General features: G+C 41.6%; 1 protein-coding gene across 8 annotated transcripts in view; it reads right to left on the reverse strand.

Annotated features, from left to right (window-relative positions):
- KCNT2 (potassium sodium-activated channel subfamily T member 2) overlaps positions 1-20,488 on the reverse strand; it is a 537,964-nt gene that overhangs the window by 245,026 nt on the left and 272,450 nt on the right. For all 8 annotated transcript variants that reach the window (XM_072126927.1, XM_072126928.1, XM_072126923.1 and 5 more), the window contains exons 4-6: positions 19,846-19,894; positions 15,933-15,992; positions 9,152-9,226 (exon numbers count right to left, since the gene is read on the reverse strand). In XM_072126927.1, the coding sequence (XP_071983028.1) occupies positions 9,152-9,226; positions 15,933-15,992; positions 19,846-19,894 (184 nt within the window). The remainder of the gene's footprint in view (positions 1-9,151; positions 9,227-15,932; positions 15,993-19,845; positions 19,895-20,488) is intronic.

The following is a 20,488-nucleotide window of genomic DNA, read 5'->3' on the forward strand; positions in this document are numbered from 1 at the left end:
TGTGTGTAAGCGCTTTGCTGAGCAAGAACAGAAAGAGAGGGGGAGGACGTTCGAAGTTCAGCCAAGATACTGCGAAGGAGCATACCGAAGCCGCAGTGAAGATCAGGCATAGGGGCCGTTAGAATTTGGAGAATAGGACGGGTGTCTGCACATCAGACATAGGCCGCCAGAATAGGAAAACGGGTAAAGAACAGTTGTCTGGGGATTTTGACAGGAATTAGGAGAAGAGGGAGATTGTTTAGGGGGCCTCTCTGTAACCAGTGATCGGTGAGCTTGAAGGTCAGCCCTTACGCCGTTGAGCAGCTGCATCGGTAAGGGTCTAGGACAAATTATGCTGCGGTTTCGGAATAGAAAGGATGTCCTCCCAGAGGGAACCACTGGTGCGCTAGCATTAGTTCAGTGCAGGGAAAGGAAAGATGCATAGACAGAAGGTTGTTGAGTTAAGTAGGACTGTTGGAAAAGTGCAAGTTGATATGATGAAAAGAAAAGTAATAGTAAATGTTTGAAGGTTTTGGAATGTGGTAGAGAATCTGATGATTCTTCAAGTAAGAAAACTTGATCAGATTTGCAAACAGACACTTATAGCCTCTGACTTTGACGGATGGACCAGGACAGAGTGACAGGAATCCTTCAGAGTGCCCATTGAATAAAAAGACAGGAGATAGGGACATTTCAAAGTTATTTTATGAGTAGAGGATTTGAGAAAAAGAGATTTTATTATATTTTCTCGGGAGGGAATAGTGGCGTCCGGAATGCAGAATCCACCCCTGTTTCTGGTGGTTAGAGAAGATGACACATCCTACCATCTTTCAGTAGTAGCCATCTTAGAACAGTTATATTCCCTTCAAGTCCCTGAAATTTAATTGCCTATGACTCTACTCTGTTGGCAGTCATAAAGGCTGGTTGAGGATCATAGTTATAGAAAACACCTGCGTTTTTCTTGTAGTTTAGCAGCTGAGCACCCTTGAAGCGTCTTAACAGATGTCTGAAAAAAACGCCGGCATAGATGATTTCATCTAATTTCAGATTTCTGTTCGGATTATTCTTGTAAGCAGAATGCTGTCTATTTGCATATGGTCTAGTTAAAACTTATTTGATCCTGACATTTGTAGAAAAAGTGTTACAATGTCTCTAGTACCTGCTTTCTGGAGTTTAAAGTGTTAACGAGGGTCAGATCGTGGGGGCAGCTGTGCAGCTGGGCTTTGCCTGAGCTGTGTTATCTGTGTATGTGTTTTGTTCAGAACTGACCTTGACGTTCACAGAAAGCTCCATATTGAGTTGCCTGAGAATGCTGCTGTGTCTCTTATCTAAGAGAATGGCCAGTGCCGATGTTTACATAAGGTAGGGGCACAACGGTGCGTCCTGGGTTCTTTTCTGACAATCTAAGAAGACTTGAAGTGTGTTACAAGAATACAGTATGATGTTATGTCCTGCTGTGTACCCCACGAACAGACTAAGCAAGAAGAATCCCCCAACTGTATTACAGAGCTTATGACTGACTTTTATTACTTTTTGACTAAAAACCAACACAGGTGTACCCCACTTCTGTTTGAGATGTTGGAGTCTGGACAGAATTTTATAGAAAGCACAGAACATTGGGCTGGAGATGGTGAAGGGAGAATCCCTGGATGAGATAAAGTGGAGACATAAACGGTAATGGAAGAGTTCCACGGGAACTGTTTACAGTTTTAGGACACATGGGGGATGACCTGACAGTGTAGTGTACATCTAGTGCACTTTGCTACCAAAGGTGTACATCTAGGACTAGAGACATCTCTGCCAGACTTGCGTACAGAGGGATTGATAAGACTCTGACAGAGTGACGTACAGAGAGAGAAGAGACCAGGGTCAGTAGTTTCACAGACCACGCCAAAGTGAGACTGACAACAGTTCCGGAAGTCTCAACTGACCGACCCAAGTGGGCGTGTTTCGACTGGTGGGAGGAGACATTACTGAAGTGACTGAGGTGACTGGCCACATTCAAGGGAAACGGAGACGCCCCCAACAGGGCAGGAATAGGGGGTGGTAACAGATGAGGACGTGAGCAAGTACATTACACCAGGCAGAGTTAACTCCCTTCATTGTAGAACTCCTCTGCTAGCCCAATGATGATTTTAACCCATTCCCAGTCAAGAAAAAGACCCAGAAAGAACAGCCGGACACATGTAGGATGGTCCATGACCTCCAAGCTGCCAATAAGTGTCCCATACTGGCAGCAGTCCCCGAGAGTGACATATTATTCACTGTTATTGATTTGGCAAATGTTCTCCTCTGTGCCCCTACATGAAGATTGACAGTACCTATTTGCCTTTACCAGTTTAGTATTCCAGTATAACTGATGCAGATTTCCACAAGGGGGGTAAAACTCCCCAGACAGTACTCCACGGCCCTGTACTCCAGTCCTTGGGCTTATTGTTTTCTTCCAAGGTGCACGTCAGCGGGAAGTTTGAAGCTGTAACTACGGTCAGGGCCAGTACATGTCCTTAACGGCCCACTGGGTGAATGTGCTTACTGCCCAGCCACACCAACAACTTGAAAAAGAGACGCTGCTTTCTCCTCCATGTTGTCAAACTGCTGCTCCTGTGCCAGCATCCGCCTCCTCCTTCTCCACCAGAACCTCATCCTCCACAAGTGCGGCTTCATCATACCACATGTGCAGGGCACAGCTGTGTCACACAGTTCTACACCTGGTTTGCCTGGGCAACGAAGTCACACAGGGGAGGAACTGCTCTGCGTCATGCAACAAGAAATCAATCTGTGGCTTTCTCCACGACAACTGAAAATCGGAACCATGGTGACAGACGATGGGAGGAACATGGTGTCCGCGCTACACCAAGGAGGGATAGCGCATGTGTTCAGTCTGGTTGTCAACTGCAAGACATTCTAAAATGGCCAGGAACCTGGGCACACACTTCAAACATTCTTACAAAGCCAAGCACACCATCCTCGAGTTGCAGTGTCAGAACGGCCTCCCCTAACATATGCGATGTTTCCACCTGTTGGAATTCCAGTCTCGACATGTTAGACCGCCTGTATGAACAGAGAAAAGCCATTAATAATTTTTCAATGATGCAAGCGGACCGTAGTACTCCCCTGTATAACTTTGATGTCAGCAACTGGCAGCTCATGCGTGACACCTACCATTTGTCAGTCGCCAGGAATGCGGGAAGAATAACGTCATTTCACTACTTCAAGTCCTGGAACTCAAGCTGCAAAATCTATCTGGTCAGGGCACTGGAGAAGTGGAGACTACATCTCATGGCCACATGAGTCTGCTGGGGGCTGAACTGGAGGGGGAGGAGGAGCACAAGCAGAGTCTAGTGAAATTATTGGTTTTTCTACTCAGGTGACAAGAGAGGAGGAGAAGGAACATCCGGAGGAGGTAGATGACAAGGCAGATGACCCAGAAGCACCGTGGCAGTATACAGTGAAGATGGAGGCTGGGAGTACCTCTGAGGCACTTGCGAAGATGGCCCACAGCATGCTGCTTTGCCTAACTAGTGACAACCGAATAGTCAACATCCGGCATAGGGATGATTTTTGGGTCTCCACCCTCTTGGACCCTCGCTACCAGTCCAAAATGGGTGACTTTTTTCCAGCTGCCGAGAGGGAGGAACAACTGGCGTACTATAGAGAAATACTGAAAGGACAGTTGCCTTTGTGCACCATTTTCCATCCTGGCAGTGATCGCTCACGTAGTACTGCCACGGCTGCTGTGGGGAGATGCGGGGTAGGAGCAGTAGCAGCTCCATCATCAGCAGCTTACGTCTGGATTCCTTAATGAGCAACTTCCTTCACCCTCCTAGTGAGGAGGGTAGCCGCCACCAGCAGCAGCAGTAGGACATAGAGCAGACCATGCATCAGCAGGTGGTGGCCTACTTGGACAGCACTTTACCACCTCAGGTAGAGGATCCCCTGGACTACTGGGCAGCCAAACTTGATGCGTGGCCGCAACTTGTGGAGTTTGCAGTAGAGAAACTGTCCTGCCATGCCAGTAGTATGGCATCAGAGTGGGTGTTCAGTGCAGCGGGCCATAGTTACCCCAAGGAGAACCCACTTGTCCACCTATAATGTGGAAGACTGACCATTGTCAAGGTGAATCAGGCTTGGATCGGCTCAGATTTCAGCTCACCAATGCCTTATGCATCAGATTACATCAGCCATGACACCTCCCCGATATGTTGAGAAATGAGTCTGAATTCTAACTTTCTGCCATTATTCTGATTCTGCCACTCGCCTGATGTCACACATCTGCTGCCAGTTGCTCCATCTGCCTCCTACCATCTTTACCAGGGACTGGAATTGTCCTCCACCTTCACACTCTATCATTGTGTCAATCTGTGGCTTAGCAGGTTGCCGCCACCTCCACACCATATCATTGTGCCACTCTGTAGCTTACCAGGTTGCCGTGACCTCCAACTGTATCATTGTGCCACTCTTTGGCTTAAAAGGTTGCTGCCACCTCTACACTGTATCATTGTGCCACTCTGTGGCTTACCAGGTTGATGCCACCTCCACACTGTATCATTGTGCCACTCTGCGGCCTACTCATGCTGCTGCCAACTAACCGCTGTCTCCCTGGAACACCCTGTGATTTCCATAATGCTGTTTTCCCCCTCCAACGCTCTATGACATTGCCACTATGTTTAGTTTTCCCCTTCATTACGTCTGTCAGAAGGAATGAAAAGCCTCAGGATTGCTAGCTAAAAGCAGGAGTGGATACAGAACATAGAGAACATGCAATAAACCCATTTACTGGTCATCTCTGTTTTGGATCAACTCCTGTTTGTTTTTGACTTTAGCAATACTGATGATGGATTATTGACCGATTGAAAGCAGACATTGAGGGATGAAATGAAGGGCAAAATGATAAGTGACGTCAATGCAGACCCTCTGCACTGTTTTGGTGGGTTTCTACATGAATCAGCATTTTAACAGAACAGGTTCTGTCGTCATCTATGGAATCATCTAATGTCAGTGTAAAAAGAGTGCACTCATTGATGTTATAGTGGGATCTTGGCCCTCTGCTGAGCTGGCACAGACGTTACCTTGTCAGGCTGCTTCCCGTTTCACTTATTTGGTGAAGTTGGCCTCTGTAAGTGCCCATGGAATTGAAGACTGAAGTGATTCTAAGAGCGGTGGCTATCATGTGCATGTCATACTACATTGCATTGCATTGTTTGAAGACCAAACCATACTCCCTATGCATATTTAAGCATGGCACAACATTCTACCCTACTGGCTTTCTGCAGCCGGGAAATACCTGTTTTATAACGTGATTCGTCACGATTCGATTTGTGTCGAATCAAATTTTTTCAAAAACTTCGGTGAATCGGGTCGAACTGAATTACAACAAATTCGCCCATCTCTAGTCATTAGACATATACATACAGTTTGTGTTTATATGCACACATGTATATAAATATTAACTTATACAAGCTTACTTCCTATACTATGCAATGTTGAAGGTGTTTCTCTGAATGTAGACAATGGGGCAGATTTATCAAGTGTCTGAAAGTCAGAATATTTCTAATTGCCCACGTCAACCAATCATAGCTTAGCTTTCATTTTACCAGTGTTCATGAATATTTTAAAGGGGAGCTGTGATTGGTTGCCATGGGCAACTAGAAATATTCTGACTTTCAGACACTTGATAAATCTGCCCCAATATCTTTGCCTTAAATCAAGTCATTGACAGAAAACTATAACTCTTCAAGTATTTCTTTCTCTACTTAACATTTTTTCCTGACTACACTGCAATTGACTATAAAAAGAGTGCAGTTTTATAAATGTTTTATGATACTTTTTTTTAAGTTTAACTGTTATTGCATTGTTCAGCTCGGAGCTGCCTCTAACACCCAGGAATCGACTACCTGTATAAAATTGCTTGTAGCTCTGATAAATTAGAGTTATAGTTCCCAACATGGAAGTAATCTTGTGTTTCCCAGGGGTTACAAAAGGTTTGTAATTAAAGGACTATGTTAAAAAAATAAACATGAGGTGATAAGTAGCCAGAGGCAGTAGAATGACTCCATGAGAAAGACTCCGTGCTGTGTTTTATTGGAACCTGTTGGATTATAAAGAGACATAGTGGCTTTTGCTGCTGTTGACATGGACCCCATACAGTATGTGAGATAAACATGCATCTCAGGCAAGGCAACACAATTTGTAAAACTGAAAATATCTGCTTGTTTGTTGCCTATCTTGGGCCATCTGTGGTCAATAGAGTAACTTTAACTCTTAAACTGTCACCAGATTTTACCCCTTTAAACTACTAACACCCACAGATAGGGTATGAAATGTCCTTTCTAGAAGTCCTTCTTCTTATGTGAAATCCCAAATGTCCCTTCCAACGTCATGTGAAAATGAGTGCAGTCAAGATTACAAGCTCTTGGAGGGGGTCATTTCATATGCTGTTATATGTCGTTCTATAGTACCTAGAAATATTATATTCATGTCCTATTACAGATAACATTTCATTTTTTTCTGAGAGATAAAGGAAGTTAAAAAAAGAATAGAATAACATTTTTGCCTTCAGGACTCATTTCCAATGTCTTTAGATCTCAATCCTGAGGTGATCTGAAAAATTCAATTACCCTGTTTCCCCTAAAATAGGACATCCCCCGAAAATAAGACCTAGTACAATTTTGTTCAATCTTAGAAATGTAAGGCCTCCCCTGAAAATAAGACCTAGCGACCCCCATGTCATACATTAGTATTAGTAGATTTTTTAGATGCTGCAAGAGGTTGTGACATGTAGGAAGAATTACAGAATAAAATCACTGACTGTTGCAGGACAAATACGCTACAAGCTGCTACATGGATATGAAGTGCTCATTTAAGGAAAGTTCTATTGCTAAACATGAGAGATTGGGGCCAAAAATTCCAATAGTTCAAAGTTTGGAGAGTAATAAGGATGTTTTAGAAGTTAATTTTTTTTTGGTTCACCAATAAATGTAAATTCTTGTACATGGAAAAATAAGACATCCCCTGAAAATAAGACCTAGTGCCTCTTAAGGAGCAAAAATTAATATAAGACACTGTCTTATTTTCGGGGAAACAGGGTATTATCTTTAATATACCACCAAAAGCATCTTTAAAGTTATTATAGAGCTAAACAACGGGGCAGTTGAAATGACAATTCCCCCTGCAGCCTCAAAACTTGATTCATCTCAGGGAAATATGACTCTTCTCTGCTCATTTTCACATGACTTTGGGGAAGATTTCTTAGAGATAAAAGTTAGATACTTCACATAAAGAGGGTGTCTGAGGCTGCTAGTAGTTTAATGGGTTGGTGACAGGTTCTCTTTAAAGAACTGTAAATAGTTTATGTAGTTTAGAAATGCTAATGTATTTATTTCTTTTAGTTTACTGTGTACTTATATCATAAATAGTTATGACATATAGTGGGGTGTCAAGGAGACCAAATTACTACAGAACTCCGATTCTGACAAAGTACAATGGTCTTATTGTTAAGATAATGAGTCACCCAAAGCAGAGGTGAGACTCTATTTAAAGACTATAAATTATAGTAATGTTATTGTAGACCTCAGAACAGGAATAGGATGAAGAGTTCACTAAGATCTATCAGACTCCATTGGAATCTATGGGTCATTGTATTTAAACCTCATGTAATTCTGAGACTCTGAGGTGTAATGGTGGCCAGTATAGTGGTGACTGTTAATTATTGTTAGGTTTCTTAACCACTTCCTTACTTCTGTACAACTATATGTGTCGTACAGCAGTAAGGGTATATGGAGAGGGCTCACAAGCTGAGTGGGTGATAGGTGACACCGGCCGGTAACTTCTGTGGTCAGTGCTGGCACCAATCACGGCACCTAATAATAATCTTTATTAGCCCCATCAAATTCTGTAGCGCTTTACAAATCATAGGGAACATATACAAATTTAATAATATGTTACAGAGTACAAACAGTCATATGGAACAACAGGAGCGAGGGCCCTGCTTGCAAGAGCTTACAGTCTATGAGGATGAAGGGGGTGACACAAAAGGTAAATAGATTGTATAATGGTCCATCCATTCTTTATAAGTGAACAGTATAAAATAATTTAATACATAAAAATTCTACTGTACCATTAGAACCAGCCATCTGGTGTTTGCTTGATAACAGACAGGAGGAGGACACAGGATGGATCTCGAGCTTAGCCGGCATCAGCTCAGCGTCTGATATATCGGAATCCGAGCGTTAAATCTCAGCACTCTGCTTTTCATTTTTCAACCAACATGTAAGACATTTAAGGGCTTGGTTTTTGTGGTGAGAGTTGTTTTGCCAACAAAAAAACCCCATTGAGATTAAAAATTATTGACTCTTTCCTGGGAGGGGGGATGAAATAAAACTAAGAGCAAAACTGTTATGGTTGCTCATGGCAACCAATCAGAGCTATGGGAAAAAACACCCTAAATGTTTTCTGTATGTTATTATATACTCATAATATATTACTAATACTTAATATATTAATTTTTTTTATTAGTTTTTTACTACCTTAAGTAAAAAAAAAACACCTTTTTAAAATGAACTAATTTATTTATGCATTGCTATAATAGTTTAATCCTTCATTACAAAAGGGATAGTGAGGTTTTGTTTTATGAAAAAATTATTTTTAGATCGGTATTATTTTGGGGGTAACTGAGACTTTTTGATTTAATTTGTTTTTATTAAATTTTTTTTTAGCCAAATAATATCCTTTTAGTTGAGGTTTTTACAGACACAGCATTACCCATTTTCTAGTTTTCACACTAAATTTATTTTTCACTTTATTAAACAATTTATAATTATTTATTGTTTTATTAAATTTTATTTAACTAGGGGCATGCAATCTTTTAACCACTTATATAATAGACTAATATTCTTCTCCACAGCAGTGTGCTGTCAGTTTTACGAAGCTGGCAGACACAAAGGCCATAATCTGGATAACCCCACGGGAGCACATAATCACCCTTACAAATGTTGCAGGGGGCTACAAGGGAGAGACCACCTTCCCATGTCTAATTCCTGTTCTGACTCAATCACCATTGATCGCACCATTCAAAGGCTGATTCTTTAGCTGGTCAAAGTGACAAATCAACTAGGTACAAAAGTGGCTTGGAGTCTATTGAAATACATCATCTTGTGCAAAAGTGAATACTTACTGTAATAATGAATGGCACTGTATTTATAATTTCCAATATGAAAGGTATTCGTAAAATCTGTTCCCAGATATTTCCCTTTAAAAAAGAAAAAAAAAAACAAGTTGCAAAAGTAAAATTCAATGCTTTTAGATGAAAACAGTAGACTAAAAATTTACCCTGATATCATCAAATGTTATATTTTAAGAATATAGAGTCCTTAAGATAGGTAAATTGAAAAAAAGAATTCAATACTCATAATATATGCAAAAAAGCAAAAAGGGGATGCCGATATAATCAAAATATATTTCATTCAATTCATCATGGTATATTAAAAACACTTAAAAGCACATACAATGTGCATACAAAACATTCTCCCACTCCCAAACATGTTATCTCAATATGATGGAATAGAGAGTAGATAAAATCCATATAGATCTTTTTATTTTGTTTTAAAACTGTTTTTATTGAGTACAATGCGGAACATACATATATACCATCATGCTTTATGTTGTACATTTTTCACTTTTTAAGCTATACATTTCAATGGCGTTTTGTATGCCGAGTAATATATACATGTACATTTTAGAAATGGATTAACAATGTTGTAACACATATAGGCTGTTTGATGCATCTTCCATATAAATTGCCTTATATTAGCTCCAATATGTACAAATTCTGCTTGGCTTTGTCTTTACTTCTATGTTCTGCATTGTTTCTTGAACATGTGATTATAGTAACCCATAACAACTTAACCAAAAAACTTGTAGCAAGCAGTAGTCAGGCTTGATTACTTCATTGCGTTTTAGGTAGATGTGGGGGGGGGGGGGGTCTTGCAATAGGAATGAGTGGCGAGGGGAAAAGAAGGGGGGAGGGGGGAGAGGGATTAGATCACCTTATATTGTTGATGAAGTTTATCCATGGGTGCCAGTTATACATTTGGTGCGAGTTCCCCTCTCCCAATGGGCTAGTTCTTCAAACCTGTATATTTCTTGGACCGTATCTTTCCATTGGGAGAGGGTTGGTACTTGGTTTGTCTTCCAGAGACGTGGTATTAAGAGTTTAGCTACTGTTAATAGTGTGGTTTGCAAATCATTTTTGCGGAGGGCAAATTCCGTTGTGGATTTCCCTAAAAGTATCACGCTAGGTTGACGCGGTACTGGTCTGCCACCGATTTTGTCTATCTCATCTAAGACCTCTCTCCAGAACCTTTGGATGTCTCTGCAGGATCACCAGATATGTGTCATATTTCCTATTTCCTTGTCGCATCTCCAACATTTTTCTGATACATTCTTAAACACTTTGTGTAGCCATTGCGGCGTTTTGTACCACCTAGTGATTATTTTATATGAATTCTCCTTAATTCTTATACACGGGGAGAAGCTGTTTGAGGCTTTCAGGATCTGTTTGCACTCCTCATCTGAGAACTTTTCTTGTAATTCGTCTTCCCATTGTTGGATGTAGTGTGGTTTTGGCAAAGCTTGTAGTGTGGTTAATTCGTTGTAGGTTTCTGCTACTAGCTTTTTATGTAAGGGGTCTCTGGAGGCTATTTTTTCCAACCACGTGTTATCTGAGTTATTAGATCTATTTGATAAGAATTTAGTGCTCACTGTTGTGAAATCTGTAATTTGTAGGAAGTTTGTAAGCCTGAGACCTGTTTTCCTCATCAGGTAATCTGCGTCTGTTTGATCCTGTTTTTCAAAGAATTTTGCGATCGATATGTGTTTCAGGCGGTTCCAAAATGTGTGTGTCTCTTTTCTTTGCGGATAGACTAGTTGGGGCAGCAAATCGAGTGGCACCATTGGATAGTTGCTAGAATGAATTGGGGTTAATGCTTTTATTTCTCGGAGTACTTGCAATAATCCCTTATGCAAGATGCTATTAACTTTAACTTGGGGTGTTATTGGCTGGATTCCCCATAATGTAGCTCTATTTTCTAATGGCGTCAGTATGTTTTCCATTTCCGTGTATAAGCTGTGGTTTGGTGACTGGGTAATTAGAAGCCATCTGGCTAGTTGGCATGCTTGATTATAAGTCCTCGGGTCAGGCAAGCTAATGCCGCCTCTTAGCGGTTTTTGGGATAATAATTTGGCCCGTATTCTCGGTTTCTTGTTTTTCCACAGGAATTGTGATGTTATCTTATTAAGTTTTATGAAAAAGGATTTGGGCAGCCAGATTGGTGCTATTTGTAAAAGGTATAGTAATTTGGGCATGATATAAGTTTGAAGGAGGTTTTTCCTTCCCCACCATGACATAAATGGGATTTTCAGTTCGGCTAGTTGGTTTGTGATATTTGTAAGTAAAGGAATATAGTTAAGTTGGTATATACTCTGGGGATCTGCTGGGAGTTGTATTCCCAGGTATTTAATGCTTTCCTGTGGCCAATTAAATGGTGAGTTTTGTTGTAGCAGCCTGGCTTTTTCTGGTTGAAGTGTTATGTTTAAAATCTCTGACTTCGAGAAATTCATTTTGAAATTCGAGAGTTTTCCAAATTCAGAGAATAGCTGAGTGATCACTGGCAATGAGCGGGTTGGATTGGTCGTAATAATCAGCAGATCCTCGGCAAATGCCGCCGTTTTGTGAGTGTAATCTCCTATTGTTAGACCCTCTATCTCAGTGGTCATCCTTATCTTTCTTATGAGAGTCTCCATGACCATGATAAATAGAGAAGGGGACAATGGGCAACCCTGCCTGGTCCCATTTCTTATCAAGAACGGGGCCGACAGGAGCCCATTGACCCTCACTCTCGCGTTTGGGGCCCTGTATAGTGTTGATATAGCATGTCTGAATGCTGGTGGAATGGCAAATTTTTCTAAAGTGGCGTATAAGTATGTCCAACTGACCCTGTCAAAGGCCTTCTCGGCATCTGTGCCGAGAAGTACCAGTGGCAGTTTTGTGTGTCTGGCATGTTCAATAAGCCGAATTAGTCTACAGTTATTATCTCTTCCCTGTCTTCCTTGCACAAATCCGGTTTGCTCTTTACCTATAATTGTTGGTAAGAGTGGATTTAATCGTGCCGCCATGGTTTTTGCCCACCATTTAAGGTCACAGTTGAGGAGGGATATAGGGCGATAATTACTGCAGACTTCTGGGTTTTTACCTTCTTTAGGTATTACTGTTATGTGTGCTTCTTGTGCTTGTTTGGACAGATGTCCCCCTTTTAGTAAAAAGTTGCATACGTTTGTAAAGTGCGGTAGTAGAATATGTTTGAACATTTTGTAATATGAAATGGGGAGTCCATCTGGACCAGGGCTTTTGCCTGACGCAATTGTTAAAAGAATTTTATCTAATTCCTGTTCAGAAAAAGGTGAAATTAAAGTGTCTGCTTCTTCTGGCGAGATGTGTGGTATGTGACTAGTCAGGAGAAACTCTTCTAATTTATGTTGCCATTCTTCTGGGGTGGGTACGTCGGCTATATTGGGGATATTATATAGGCTCTCATAGAATTTTTGAAATGATTCGCATATGTGTTCAGACTTGTGTAACATGCCTTTAGTATTATCTTGAATTCTGTGAATATGGGATTTCTCCCTTTGTTTGCGAAGGAGGGCGGTCATCATTTTGTTGCCTCTATCTCCATAAGCATATTGTTTGTATTTTATTGCCCTAAGGGCTTTAAAGGCTTGTGTATTCAGCAAGTCTTTGACTTTATGCCTCAAGTCGTTTAATTCTATCAAGATCGATGGGTCTGCTCTCTTTTTGTGGGACGTTTCTAGCTGGGATATCCTATTAAACAGATCATCTAGTTTAGCAGTGCGTTGTCGCTTCAAGAATGTACCTAGTGAAGTCATTTCACCTGAGACCACTATTTTCTGCGTTTCCCATAGGCTAGCCGGTGTTACTTCTATTGTCTGGTTATTTTTAAAGTATTCTTTTATTTTTCCTTCTAGTGCAGCTTTGTGTATGGGGTCAGCAATTGCAGTTTCATTAAATCTCCAGCACCATTGACTCCTTGGTATATTTTTAAAGTTAATTGTGGCCACTTCTGGTGAGTGGTCTGAAATGTGGATTGACCCAATTTCAATTGATCTTATCATGGGTGCGTATTGTGTTTGTGTGAATAGGTAGCCTAATCTGTGATATGACCTATGAACTGTGGAGAAAAAGGTGTATTCCTTGGTGTTCGGGTTGAGTGTATGCCAGATATCTACAAGTTCTAACTCTGTCAAAGCTTTTGAGATGCGTGCCAATTTTTTGTTTGAGGTAATTATTGGATTGGTGGTGTCTAGTGAGGGTTGGAGAGCTACATTCAGGTCTCCACCTACTAGAAGAATACCTTCTGAGAATGTTTTCAATTTGTTGATGGTCTGGGCAACCCACAAATGCTGGTTCTTGTTGGGGGCATAAAGATTTGCGAATGTAATTGTTTCCGCTCCTATGGTGCCTTCTGGGTCTATAATCTCGGATCTAAAAGTGAAGGGGATGTTTTTATTAATTGCAATGCTCACTCCTCTGGAGGCTTTTGTAAATGGGCTATGATACCACCATTGGTACTCTTTTGTTGATAAATGTGGCGTTTTTCCTTTTTTGAAGTGGGTTTCTTGTAGCATCACTATGCTGGCTCTATATTTTTTCAAAATTCTTAGAACTTGGCTCCTCTTTTGTGGGGTACCCAGGCCACGTACATTATATGTTACTATATCTGTCATTTTGGGTTATGAGGGATACTACTGGTATGGGTTTTGACCCTAGGAAAGGCTTGGTTGTGATCTGTCCAAGGGTATTGGTTGGATGGGGAAGGAGGGGTAGTACGGGTTAATGGGTGTGTACCTGCAGTTTTAGCTATTCTCAATAGTGTTGTTGTTGCAAAGTGGTTTCTGCATGTTCTTACACTTGCTACATTAACAAAAAACGTATACAAACAGATATACAGATCTAAAAACAGAAACTGTTGGGCATTGCCATGTGGTGGAATTATGGCGAAGTGATGCCCAATGTGGGTGGCCTTCAATCTCCACTCCATTGTATGGAGAGAACGGGGGGGGAAGGTTCCAACCATCTAGAATGACCTTCTATTGGACTCGTCTCGGCGCCCTCTGTCATGCCTGTTCGGGCTTTGGCCATGTATTTTGTCAAAGGTTTTCTAACCCCTAAACCCTTATAGTTGCCAATTAGGTTGGCTTATGGTTACCTTATAACTGTGCTCATAACATAACATGCACTTCATAAGTAGTGATAGCTATAGGGGTTATACAACAATTTCTCAACATTGATGAATTATACAATACCCTTTAAACAAAACTTGTGCTTGACAGTTCTCTTGTCGCCCCTTTGCCATCCTGGTGAAAAATCAATGTGTCCTCCTTCAGATTTGTTGATTAGCTTCTTCTCTTGAGAGTTTCTTCACTTTTGGCGACTTGTGTTTCATTACTGCGTTCCATTGTGGAGCTGTAGGTAAGGTGGGAAGTCGCAGGTCCTGGTCAAATGGTAGCCATGATGGTATGTCTATCGGTGGTATACCTAGTGTAGGCCAGGCTGCTTTAAGATCCTCTGGCTTCCTGATCACTATTTGTTTCCCATCTTTTAGTATAGCTAAGCCGAATGGATATAGCCATCTGAACTGAAGATTAGCAGCCCTGAGCGCCTCTAATAGTGGCTTTAGCATTCTCTTGTTCAGTGTTGCCGGTGCTAAGTCCTGGTACAGAGTAATCTGTGTGCTCTCATATCTAATATCGTCGGCTTCTCTTCCCGCTCTCAATATGGCCGCGGCGTCTGTGTAGCGGAGGAGGCCGCAGACCACATCTCTCGGCGGCTCTTCTCCTTTTGGCTTTGCTCTCAAAGCTCTATGTATTCTCTCTATGTGTATTTGTTCAGCTCGCTCCTGGCCTAGGAGTTGAGAGAATATTTCTTTAGCGACTGCGGGAAGTGCTTCGTGGGCAAATGATTCAGGTAAGCCTCGTATGCGGATATTTTGCCTGCGGCTGCGATTTTCCATGTCCTCTGTTCTGCTGAGGGCTTCATTTATGAGGTTGTAGTGAATTGCAAGGGAATCTTGTACTTTAGCATTAAAGTGTATCACTTCAGCCTGAGTGCTCTCTATTTGCTCTACTCGGTGCCCCAAATGTTTTATGTCCGTTTTAATTTCAGCTAAGTCTTTAGCTATGGGGTTAAGGGCTTGAAATAGGATCTTTTTGATAAATCCCCTCGAGGCTGGTGCTACAGTACCTTCATCTCCGGTATCGGAGTATTCCACCATGCTTTCTGCGTCTGAGTTCTCATCTCTCATGCTTGCAGACGCTGTGTCCGGCGCCATCTTGGCAGCGCGGGAAGGAGAGATGAGCTTTTTGCGTAAGTATTTCTCCAGATCTACTTGCGTTTTCTTGACTTTTGGGGTCTCTGTTACTTCTCTGCCTCTGTCCTTCGAGTTCCTGCCCATTTTTAGGGTGCTAGATATGTGCAGTTTGGGCCCCGAGACGAGCAGCGCTAGGAGCACAGGAACTATGCGGCCAACGCTGATCGCGGTCAAGCTCCGCCCCCCATATAGATCTTTTTAAAGATTATCAATACAGAAATATGGGGGTCTTTTAAAATGATATAAAAATTATCCTAATACAAGAAATATTTGATATACATGACCATCATCACTGAATACATAAACACAAATGAAGAAAAAGCACAAAGTATAAATTTTATACCTACATTAATAAATGCTGGAGGTGGGGGGAGTCGATTCCCATGCGTAATGCAAGCACAGGCGATATGCATGTTTATTAAACGTCTATTACTCCTATTAATACGCCTATTTTTATTAAAAATAAAGTTCTTGTTAAGTCAAGGAGACTAATGTCAAGGAAACAGTATTTACCTTGTAGCTGAGGTAACTAAGCAAGATTGTTTCTAAAAGGCTGATGAGAGCAACTGTCACCTGTTGAAAAGAAAACATTTGTAGAGAAGAATATCACAGAAAATCAATGTAACAGAAAATAATAAATGAATAAATCATAAATAGATCTGAAAATAATATTTCCCATCTGTATTAGGGTACATTCACACGGCGTTCTTCACACAGTGGCTGTGCACTGGAGAGGAGGAGGAGGTGGCCCCTCCCTCCATAAAAGAAAACAGCGGCGCACAGCCGCATGCATTCGGGAAAAAATAGAGTAAGCTCTATCTTTTTCCGGTGTACGGCGCGAAATTGCTAAATTATGCAATGATGTAAGGGTGTCAGAAATGGCAGCCCTAGCGGATCCTGCTCTCCCTCACAGCCGGGGGAGCAGACCAGCTAGTAGTAGGGAGGATGTTAGCGCAGGTAAGCCAAGGCAGCTAGTGGTTGTAGGGGCCTATATAATCAGAAAGACGGATGGAATAATTTGCCTCAACCAAATGGTTTGCTGTCTCCCTGGTGCCCGGGTTCGGCATGTGGTGGAAAGAGTGGATAAATTACTGGGAGGGCCTGGGGATGACCCAGCTTTCGTGGTCCATGTTGGAACCAATAACAGAATAGATGGTAGGTGGAGGAGCCTAAAGAATAGTTTTCAAGATTAAGGGAAGTACCTCCAAGGTTATATTCTCTGGAATACTACCTGTGCCATGCACTACACAAAGAACATAGCGGGAGCTCAGGGAGTTAAATGCATGGCTCAGATCCTGGTGTAGAGCAGAGGAATTTGGGTTCCCAGAGCTCTGGGCTGACTTTTCATTGGGGTACAAGCTGTTTTCTGCAGATAACTTGCACCTAAATGGAAAAGGGGCTGCTGTGTGGGGGGAAAAGATCCTAGCAGGGGTGGCGGAGTATTTTAACTAGGATCGGGGGAGGAGGAAAAGGAAGACACTAAAGGGGTAGACAGGTCAGAGAGGGGACAGGTTATGTTGGTGGGTGGTGAGGTGGGCGTTGTATGTGGGACTAGGGCAGTGGAGAGGGAGATCCACAGGTTACAAAACAATAGTGAAGATATATGTGCCAGTAAAATCACTATAAATTGAATAAATAACTGTGGAAAATTAAAGTGTATGTTTACAAATGCCAGAAGTATTGCAGGAAAAATGGGTGAGCTTGAGGCTCTGGTATTAGAGGAACGGTTAGATGTTGTTGGTGTAGCGGAGACATGGCTTGATGCATCACATGATTGGGGTGTTAATATATAAGGTTTTCACTCTTTTGGAAAGACAGGGCAAATAGGAGGGGAAATCATGTATGTTTGCATGTCAGAAGAGACTAAAAGCGATTGTGAATGAGACAGTGGTCTCAGAGTGTGAGGGGGCTGAAACTTTGTGGGTTGAAATTCAAAGCCAGGAGAACTTTGAGAAAATTATTTTTGGTGTAATTTATAGACCCAGTAGGGGACAGTAGTAATAATGGGAGACTTTAACTTTCCAAATATAAATTGGGGTCGGGGCTCTTCTTCATCTGTGAAGGGGAGACATTTTATCAACTTTCTTCAGAATAATTTTATGGTGCAAATCTTAGGCCCCTTCCACACTAGGGGTTTTCCTAGTGCTTTTGACGTGCAGAACTTGCATTGCACTCTGTCCCATTGTTTCCAATAGGCTTGTTCTTATTTGTGTTTTTTTTTCACACGTGTGCATGCGTTTGTTTTGACACGCGTCAAAATCGTAGCATTCTCTACTTTTGCATTTCACACGCGTTTTTCATGCCCCGTTCAAGTCTATGGAGACGCATCAAAAACGCATTGCACTCGCGACCATTGCGAGTGCAATGAGAGTGCAATACGTTTTAAACAAATGGGTTGCTAAGTGATGTGAAATAAAGTCAAGGAGTACCAATTTAAGAAAGATGTGATTTAAAAAATGTTCGTGAAAAACGTACCGAAAATGCAAGAAAAACGCGAACAACACGCTCATTAAAAACGCAAAAATGCTAATTACTCCAAGGAAAAAAGGACCAAAAACTAAGCAAAAAACTTCCGTTTTTCATGCATTGCACCCTGACGTGAACTGCAAGGCTAGTGTGTAAGGGGCCTTAGAAGATCCCAGAAGAGGTGATGCTTTGTTGGACCTTGTGATTTATAACAATGCAGAAATTGTCCAAAATTTCACTGTCTGGGAAACCCTTGGGAACAGCAATCACTGCATAATTATTTTCCTTTTAAACTGTAAAAACAAAAACGTGGTAAAATTGAAATCATTGGGGCCCATTTACTAAGGGTCTGAACGCCGCACTTTCGTCGGGCCCTTGTGTCGCAAGATCAAGCACTCACATGCACCAGGAAGAAGAAGGTGAACTCCGGCGGACCTCGGCGCAGCAGCAACACCTGCAGGAACTCGGGCGCACGATCTAAGTGAATCGCGGCAGACCCGATTCCTAGTCGGACAACGCACTGCGGGATCACGACAGGACCGGGTAAGTAAATGTGCCCAATTGAATTTTAAAAAGTCTAATTTCTCTAAATTTAGTCACATGATGATACTAATGTCGAATGGGAGACATTTGAATCTATCCTGAGTCATTATAATTCTAAAGGTATTCCAATAGGGAACAAGTATAGACGGGTTAGATTACACTCCACGTGGTTTACAGCTACAAGGCTTAAAAGGGCAGCTTAAAAGGGCAATTACCGGTGATAGTAAAAGGGCATTCAAAAATTATAAATCTGATGGGTCACCTGAAGCTTTCAATAATTACAAAACACTTACCAAAATCTGTAAGAAGGAAATAAAATCATCCAAATGGGTCAGAACAGGTTGGACCCCTATATTCTGAAAATGGGGAATTGGTGACTGGAGACCAAGAGAAGGCTGAGATACTTAATGAGTTTTGTAGCTCCGTTAATACAATGGAAGAAAGAACTTCTGACGTGGGTGGTGCCAGTGCGGGTCATGCATCCTGTAATATACTAGACTGGCTGAATATAGACATGATTCAATCTAAGCTCAATAAAATCAATGTGCACAAGGCTCCTGGACCAGATGGGTTACACCCCAGAGTTCTTAACGAACTCAGTTCCATTATTGCTCTACCGCTGTCTAAAATCTTCAACCACCAGGGGTCAACAACTATTTGATGGTAATTCATTGGTTCTACCAGGTGAGCATAACTACAACAGTGCACACAAATGGAAATAAAATCATGTCAGCTGCTTGATTCTCTCCTTGACGGCAGACTGATGACAATCACCGTGAGAAGAGATCATGTCTCCTTTTTACCAGCTCCCTGTTCAGTGATGTAATTCAACATGCGAGCAGGTACAGGGCGGAGCTAACATGTCTTACGCCCTAGGTCAGCTCTGTCTAGCCTGTGATGACTGCAGCAATATTATAGAGTGCAAGGATATGCTCACTTATCTTACACATTTATTTTCAAAGTGTTCTTTTTGTGGCGTGGCTGCACTGCTTTTCATGTGACACAAATTTCTGCACTGAAGGCGTTGCTCAGTGCTCAGGGCCCAGACCATGCGCCAGATTTTACATTCAAAGTCCTACAGAAATGTGTCGCACATTCCATGTTAAAGGTGCACCAAAAAAAGTGGTGCACTCTGTCGGGGAAGTGCAAGGGGCGTCAGATTCATGAAGAACGTTTGCCAGAAATCCTGAATCTGACGCACCCTGAACACTACACAGGCAAACTGCACATAGTACAGGCTGCGCTGTTCTTCTTAAATGTGCCGCAATGTCACAAGTGTCAAAATCAGGGCCAGGGGAATGACCAAGATAAATTGTCTTTCATGTTATATTTATCCCTCAATTTAGATTTTTGTCTGAAAAATCTGTTTATCAACTGACAGCATCAATTAAATATTGGAAAAAAAAGAGTAAATTACCTGTAATCCCCACAGGGGCAAACTTCTCTCCACCCATATTATAGAGTACCTGTAATAAAGCACAAACACAGAGAATATTTTAAAGCCATTTCTGTAAATCAGTCGCAGTTTTATTTAGGAATACTAATCTTTCACCTAAAAAATTTCATAAAAAGTATGGTGGAGCCAACAAAATAATGTTTAACATAGGTTCTTTGTGGATGAATTCCCAAAGCTTTGGAAAAACTTAGGGAACAGTTGAGCACCATGGTAGGTGCTGGATGTCAATAGGGAGCACAGGCAATCTGCTTTACTTTACTTTTCTACAGCCCAGGGCCAATGACAGTCTTAATGCGAACCTGAGTACAAATAAGTATAAAATACAAAAATGATAGGTGAGATTGAAAGACCATGTGAGGGATCATTGCAATGGGTTTATTGCATGAGGTAATTCTAAACAGATGGGGTTTCAAGTTATGTTTAAAGGTTTGGAAGGTGGGGTATAGTGTAACATGTTTTGGTAGAATGTTCCAGGGTATGGGGGATGCACAGGAAAAGTCTAGCTTGTGAGTTGTGAGAAGAGCAGATGATGATAAAGTGAAGCAGAAGGTGAGAATTGCAGATTATGCATGGGATGATTTTTTTTGTTGTGATTATGGCTTAC

The sequence above is a fragment of the Engystomops pustulosus genome, chromosome 10 (assembly GCF_040894005.1).
Source record: "Engystomops pustulosus chromosome 10, aEngPut4.maternal, whole genome shotgun sequence".
Lineage (NCBI taxonomy): Eukaryota > Metazoa > Chordata > Amphibia > Anura > Leptodactylidae > Engystomops > Engystomops pustulosus.